At 38.1% G+C, this 8,230-nt stretch overlaps 1 protein-coding gene across 2 annotated transcripts in view; it reads right to left on the bottom strand.

Moving 5' to 3' along the window:
* Positions 1-8,230, bottom strand: part of pir (pirin) — a 41,280-nt gene continuing 33,050 nt past the window's right edge. For both annotated transcript variants that reach the window (XM_008292538.1, XM_008292539.1), the window contains exons 5-10: positions 6,304-6,510; positions 4,668-4,752; positions 3,058-3,102; positions 1,412-1,494; positions 996-1,062; positions 1-864 (exon numbers count right to left, since the gene is read on the bottom strand). In XM_008292538.1, the coding sequence (XP_008290760.1) occupies positions 746-864; positions 996-1,062; positions 1,412-1,494; positions 3,058-3,102; positions 4,668-4,752; positions 6,304-6,510 (606 nt within the window). In that variant the 3' untranslated portion in view covers positions 1-745. The remainder of the gene's footprint in view (positions 865-995; positions 1,063-1,411; positions 1,495-3,057; positions 3,103-4,667; positions 4,753-6,303; positions 6,511-8,230) is intronic.

Raw genomic sequence — 8,230 nt, 5'->3', positions numbered from 1 at the left:
TATGGATGACATTACAGAAAGTTTATTTATCCTTCTATACAATCAATAGTTTGGTTGTAATGATGCCCCCTAGTGACCACAGTGACTATGACAAGAACAAAAGAAGTGAACAAACAGAGCCCTAATGTTTGGGCACTGCAGTGGTGGGGGTGAATGGATGGGTCAACAAATCACTGAACTACAACAACGCTATTATTTTTAAACCAAGAGCCAGTGTTTCCTTTCACTTTTACATCTCCATAACCTTAACCTCATGTTTATCACTGTAACAGCAACAACCATGGTAACCCCGATCTTTCTTATAACCCAACAAAGTTATTTTTGAGCCTAAACCAAACCAAGTTGCTCCAAACAACTTGGAAACAGTTTCAGAGCTCTGTACCAGCACTGTTACTCCAAACAGCAGAAGAAAATGCTGTAAAACTCAAATTTAACAAGGGGGAAAACAGACACAGGCGCATTTTCTCATGAATCTATATTTTACACAGGAGAAGGCAACGTGCTAACAAGTGGGTACGTCATCCACTCCCACATGAGGCACTGAGGCATGTAACAAGGTAACACAGAAAAAGTACTAAATGTCCTTCAAACACATACAGTTCATGTCCCCCAAAAAATAAACACCCAAGTTCTCAAACAGCAAAACTTGTACTGTTTTTTTTTACAAAATCGTCACAAGTTCTCAATAAATTTGTTTCTTCAGCAGCCTAATGTTTCAGCAGTAAAACAGTTCAACACGTAGCATTCAGAGAGCATCTCTGATCTTGGATCTCCAGTTGATGGCCCTTTCAAAGCCATTTTTGCCAGTCTGGTAATCCTTGATAGCCTGTCTGATCTCTTCTTCTGTGGTCATTACAAATGGACCTGAGGGCAGACACAGCATACAAATTAAATTACAATCACTGATTAAGTTCTGTTTGTGACTTCTGAAACACATCAAGCACTTATTTTATTCAGCAGCTTGTTGGAAAAATGGATGGTGTAACAGAAATTACCTTGTTGTACCACCGGCTCATTGATTGGTTCTCCAGCGATGAGCACAAAATGGGAAACTTCAGAGCCCTGAGAGGAAATAATCGGACTTCAAACATCTCTGTGTGCACTATAAGTGGACAGACTTTCATTTGTCATTTTTAAAATTAGTAGCTCCTAGCTTAAGGACGAGGACTCTTGTAATCTAGTACTTATGTGCTGTAGATTTTGTTTTATTTTTATGTCTCTTTTGCTGCTGTAACACTACAAATTTCCCCACTGCGGGATTAAAAAATGCTTATATTATCTCAACAGATCACAAGATCAACCATTTAAGTCACAATGTGAAGAAAGAAACTACACATTGTGTTTTTTCTTACTATTCTTTTCGTGTGTGGAGTACATAATTCTTTTCTCACTTTTTGATTAAGTTGCATACCTTGTTCTCAGCCTTGACACAGTCTCCATCTCCAAACACCACGGTGTGATGAGGCTCTACCTGCTGCTGCTCCTGATCTGGACCTGAGAAACAAAAAAATTGTAAGTCCATCTTACATTTTGGACTTCAGTACAATATAATGTCTAAAAATACAACATTACACTGGTGTCATTTTACTTAGTTTGTGTAACAGGCACAGTAATTCCCATTAAGACAGTATCGACCTACTACTTTATTTTCCCATGCTCCCATTATTTTCAGAAAAACCTTCAAATTAGGTCAAGCACATACCAGCTGGAAAACAACATAATCCACCATTTCAAATTGTGTTCTTTGGAGTTTACGTTTTCCAACATGACTCAGTCATTCTGCTAATTTTCATTCTTTTCTCATGACTGCACATCATTACTATTTATTCCAGTGGCAGGGAAATGGAAACAAACACGCATTCAGTTCTGGCAAAAATGGCGCAGCACAATACGCATGTAATTAAAGATGGTGGATTGGGTTTCTGGTCTGTGAGCTCTTTTTGAAAACAAGTGGAAATCTATGGCTTTCCATGGGGGGAAATGAGAAACCGCGCTGGTGTTGTTGGTCAGTCACAGCAATGGTTAGAAACACGAAATGAAACCTGCTCATAGTTGGTAGTTATTAGGTTACAAGATGTTTATGCGTTAACATGAGCTTCATTGGTAATAATTTGTTCAACAAGAACCAAAGAACAAAAGCAATGGGAGTAAAATAGAAATATACAGTAGGCACCTGCAGGATTGAGATAGTTCAACCTGTTTTAGCCGCTTGTTTGCATGCTGCAACACTTGGCTGACTAATACTAGATGATGAGAAAGCCAGAAAATTCCACTTATGTTGGATTCATTTATCAAAGCCAGCTGGTCCTGATTTGGCCAGACTACATGTAGAGTCAGAAAACTTCACATTCAAATCGGCACTTTAATCTCAGCAGCCACGTTCATCCTCTCATGTCATCAAAACATCTGCCAGCAATTTCAGCCAAGTCTGAGAGGTCCTGCAGAGTAACAACGGAGAGTAATTAAATCATAATGAGATTTTATGAAAGATTACCAAAAGGGGAATTCAGACTGAAAACAAGAGGTTCCAACAAACCAACAAAGCCTCTGAAAATGAGTTCACTGTCTGTAAAGGGTTTGTTGTCATGCAAGGGGATTTCCCTGATCACACGATGTCCTCTGATCGTAGGAAATGCTGGGTTTCATGGTGGAAGGTCAAACTCTGATGCAAAAAGGTGAATTTATGACCAAGTGGGGAAAGTGATTGATGTAAATATTATCAATCAATCATATTTTCAGTGATGTTGCGGTAATTTCAGATGACGTTAAAGTGGTGGAAAGTCAGAGGAGATCATAGCTGAGTGACAGTATGAGTCCATCAGGCTTTAAGGTGGAACGCATTTTGGCGGGATGTTGGAGGGGAGCTGCGATTGGAGTGAGATCACACACATATTTGTAAGATAAGACGTCGACAGCAGGACAAGCAAGACGGAAAATCAGGGAGCTGCACATTTCCAACCAAAAGATGTTGGTATCACCCTGCTTTTTAGTGATACCTACCTAAATGCTTACCTATGAAACATTTAATGTACTGAACATCAAACGGACAAAACTCACCAACATGAATGGATCCTGACAGTGTATAGATGAATGCAGTCCATCCTGTCAAACAGAAATATTAATAATCTGCACTTAAACCTGAAATAACAGAGTAGATGAATACAAACTTGTCAGCAAACAGTTTTTACACACTCAGCTGTGATAGAGCAACATTACCGGTGCTCAGTTTCAGCTTCTAAGAGAAATATCTGCCTTATTATGTTTACAAGCTCATCGCAAACGGTTTCTGTCTGTCATTTAGTGCTGGGAGGGTAAAGTCTAAAGGATTTTGAAAACAACACAATGGCAAGTTTTCAGTACAATTGAAAAAGAAGTGTTGGGAAACAATTTCGAAATATGTAAATTAAGCTTGTTTCCATTATCTGCTTTTGAAGTGAATAAACGAGGCTGCATAGTGTTGTCAGAAGGTGGCGGTATAAGCTTGTTGTCCATGTATGTAAACAGAGTAAAAGAAGCTAAAAAACAAAACCAACTATGTGCCAATTTTTAAAAAAAATCTTGAAGACAAAGAAGAAGAAGACGAAACAAACTAAACTTTTGCAATCTGTGAGAGAAAAATGGAGAGAAGTCTTCAGGAATTATTTTCAAGCAGGAAACTCGAGAAAACATAACTTTTTTTTTTTTTTTCGAAACTGGGGAAGTTGTTTTGAATTTTGCAGTTTCCAATCCATTTTTCTAACGCTATGCTTAAAAATACACAAGACACCTTCTATAAACATGGCCAATGAGAGCCGTGGGAGTGAATGAACAAGTCAACAATAAAGTCCATTCACATCAATTCAAAGTGCGTTATCTGTTAACATCCAAAAAATATCATTAGATTTGATTTTACTCTGAATATCTACTTTTTTTGACCATTAGTATGACTGTGGAGCAGTGAGTCTCAGCTATGTTCTCATGCGTGCACTTGAGGACGTGCATGGATGCACGTGAACACACAAGTGACGTAATTCACATTCCTGTCGACTGTTTAATACATTTTCCTCTCTGACCCACAGGTAACTTGGCAAGAAAGTTAGCAAACATGCAGGTTTCCAACTTTGAAGACAAACCTTTGATTTGTGAATGTTCTATGAAATTATTAGATTACATTAAAGGAATTACACTGAACACATATTAATAACACTGACTATAAACATTTGTTTTTACTGCTGCTCTTAATAGAAAAAACACTTTATGCGTTGAATCGCGCAAGTGAATGTTTTATCACTGAATTTAAGTTTCTATTTTTAATGTGAAAAGGTTGCTGCTTCTACATAGACCTGCTTTGGAGGTCAGTTGTCAGTTGTTTTGGGTTTTGTTTTCTGTTGCTTTACCCCTAAAAAAGGCAGATTTGATTTAAAATAAATAAACAAATAAGCAGATCAGATAAAACCTCTTTCATTTCCATGGTAAGTACAATTTATTGGTCCGTTTCCCGCCGCAATGGGACAACATTCAGTAAAGTCTGTGGTAAACAGGGTCATCTCATGGCAAGGACACTTCAGGTTCCAGTAACACAAAGTGAAAAGACAAATGAGGCAGGGCGCTGGAACTATGAGAGGTATATCAGTCATCACAGTTCATATTAGAGAAACCAAATAGTGTATTTAGAAATGTTGTCCTACCTAAAGGGACTGGCTGCACATGCAGAGCTCCTGCCTGCAGCCTAAAGTCCAGGTACAGAGTCGGTGTCCTCGTGAAGACCTTGGACTAAACAAAAAAAAAAAAAAGTGGATCAGAAAACATGCATATTCCCACACACAAGCCACAAGCGCTAGATATTTTGTATGAAACTGAAAACACATTAACACAAATTTTAATACAGTGGCGCCAGCAACTGTCATCGTCATTTGTTTACAACTTTAGAACCGTCTGTACTGCTGCTCTGTGTGCCGGCTGAATAATAAGTTAAAGTTTTTCATCCACATAATCCAGTTATATGTTTGCATGTTTTTGCTGCAAGTGAAATATTTTACCACTAAACGCTTACGCCACATGAGCAGCTGATGCAAAGGACCTTAAGCAAACTCAACGATTTGTTATTTTGCGCAGAATTACTATTGCAAATATCAGTCAGGTAGCCAGAAACATTAGTCCAAATGAATAACAGTGGTGCTCTGTAGCCTCATACATAAAGATTCTTGAAATTAAAGGGAAATCTGGAATGTTGAAAGTGACATTGTATCACAATCACTCAATATATTGAAAACGTATTGGCTTCTTACTTTGAGGGACTCATCGCTCACTCAGTGCATTTTCTCCTCTTTCTTCTTTCAAGCTTTTTTGTTTGTTAGATTTTTCCACATATCGTGACCTGTTCTTGTCCAAAGCGTACTTTCCTGTAAACTGTGATTCAAAGTGTCTTCTTACCGCAGGAAACCACAATGTTTGAAGGACAAGGGGCATAAAACCGAGTCCAAACCAATTTGCTTGTTTCGAAAAACGCGAGTATTATCTGTAAAAACCCAAAATCAAGAGGCCAATACTGTATAAACATAATAAATAAAGAGAAACAGATGTTTCAATGCAGTGGTTTTAATAAACTACAGCTCACAGTGTCTCCTGCCCTGAAGTAACCTTTCTCCCTGTACACACACACACACATGTTTGTACTTATATCTTTATAAGGTCTCTCATTGAAAATAATGCCTTCTCTAAAGCCTACACCTGAGTCCAACCTGAAGCCTTAAGGAAAGTCTTTGAACTTTTGAAGGTGTGTCAGAAGCAGCCAAAACGCTCCAAAGCTCTTAAACTTAAATTAATCCTCACAAAGATAAATGTTCTGGTACACATACATGTAATTGAAACCATATTTTGTGTATTTCATCTTCACTCTGAGCCTCACATTTGGCTTGAGTTCGTAATCAGTCTCCACTTCCTTAAAAGGCCTCCGCATCCAACACCAATAAAGTCAGCAAATGTAGTAAAACAAGTACAAAGACACACACACTGCAAAACTACCAAGTCATCCCTCACAGGCCGCCACAATCTGCTCCTCATTTACAGTTTCCTCTTTTCACACGGACACTCCTCTACATTCTCCCTGGTGCAACACTGTGGTTAACAGCCATTCCCCTTTTCTCTCGCTCCGTCTCACAGGAATACATACACATTTGTGTCATGGTTTGTTGGTTTTTCCAGTTTGCCTCGAGCTCGCAGCCAATCAACAACCGCCATGACATCAGCAGTTTAAAGTTCTCTTCTGATTGTGACTTGATTGCGGTGATATCACAACCCTGCAGGTGAATTATGAAGACGCACCTTTGCTCCCAAAGCTTCACCAGATATCACAGCGACTGTAACTCCTTCCTGGCTGGGTTTTGGTATTTCGGAGCCTTTGAGCTCCTGGTACGCTGGTTCCACCATCTTGTCTCGCTTCGGCAGGTTCACCCACAGCTGTAAGCCCACCACCGGCTCCTCCGACACGGGCATCTCAGCGTGGACCACGCCCCGACCTGCAGTCATCCACTGGTGGAGAAGGACACGGATTTTACAGATACCAAAGACACAACCGCAAAAGTCAGAGACACTTATTTACAGTTGAGACCAGAAGTTCACATACACTGTATAAAAAGACACAAGACCTTTTTTTTTTTCTTTCTTTCTTTCTTTCTTTCTTTCTTTCTTTCTTTTCTTCATCACTATCTGACATTAAATGTGGCCAAACGTTTCCTGTTTTAGGTAACCTAGGATTACTAAAATTATTTCTATTTGTTAAATGCCAGAATAATGAGAGAGAAATTTTTTTTTGAGAATTTTTTACTACTTTCTTCTGACTTCTGAAGAAAGTAATTAAAATTTTATAGAAATAATTTTGGTAATCCTAAATGACCTAAAACAGGAAAGGTTTAGTCACATTAAATGTCATATAGTGAGAAAAAAAAAGTTTATGTGTCTTTTTATGCAGTGTATGTAAACTTCTGGTTTTAACTGTATGTAAAGGATGTTTTAAAAAGTCCCTGTGTCGATTTACATGAATAACTGTTGCATGACAGTGTGTGATCAGTGGTGTTGGTCGGCGGCTGGTCCACCACTGTGGTGCACTAAGAAATAACTCAATAAATGTTGAAAGATGATGATGGACAATGTTCACGTTGTGGATGAAGATGATGAAATTCTGTACAGGCATAAAAGTTCATGAGTGAATGTGCTGTGGTAACTCTGGGGATCCCCTCATTTCTATTTGTTTTTTTGTTTTTTATTTGAATAATTTCAACATTTCCTTTAGAAATCGCCAATAACACTCATCTCCTGACTTTTCATCTAGAAAAACCATTCTGACATATTTGGTTGAAAGTGAATGCTCTGCAGCTATTCAGTGGATTGACAGTTGCACATTGCATTCATGACCAATTGGCAAAGGTTTCACAGACTAGCTAACAAAAAGATGGTAAATTTAACACCTGCTAAACGTCAGCATGTTGTTTTCATTTTCAACAAATCATCAGTTATTTTCTCGATTATTCAATTAATTGTTTGGCCTCTTAAATAAATGAAAAGGTAAAAAATGTCAATGGCTGTTTCCTAAAATCCAAGATAATGTCCTTAAATGTCTTGTTTTATCTACAACCCAAAGATGCTCAGTTTGATGTCACAGAGAAGGAAAGAAACCAGAAAATATTCTATTTTAAGAAGCAGGAAACAGAGAATTTGGGCTTTTTATGTGTAAAATTTTTTTTTTTGACAGTTGCATCCCAACAAATTCAGGTTAGAAAGCCTCGTGTCATATAAACAGCAATAGCAAGTGGGACAAAATTAGTGCACAAACTTTATTGTTTTAGTCAAACACATTTCTATCTGCCTACATAGCTTCAATATATGAAAGCTACATTTTTGTTTGAATAAACAGTGATACTTAAGAAGTGGAGGAAATGTGGAGCTGGTTTATAGTCGTGATTCAAAACACTGGATGAAAACAGTTAACAGCTTCGGCTTCTCCTTTAGACCAGCGGGAAATTTCCACTCACAAGTTTAATGCAGCTGCCTACTGACAATTCATCTGTGACTGTTCATCAGGCTGTTTGGTTTCTTTTTTTATTGCTGTGTGATGGAAATTTACTCTCAGGGTTGTACTGGATAATGAAACATGTAGAAAGCAGCAAGAAAAATATGACCAAGAGAACAGAGGCAACAGAGAAATCGATCAGTGGTTTGAATTAAATATATAGTTTGATAACTATGCAGCCAA

The sequence above is a fragment of the Stegastes partitus genome, unplaced genomic scaffold, assembly GCF_000690725.1.
Source record: "Stegastes partitus isolate 25-593 unplaced genomic scaffold, Stegastes_partitus-1.0.2 Scaffold817, whole genome shotgun sequence".
Classification (NCBI taxonomy): Eukaryota; Metazoa; Chordata; class Actinopteri; family Pomacentridae; genus Stegastes; species Stegastes partitus.
This window is presented reverse-complemented; position numbering and strand designations above follow the sequence as displayed.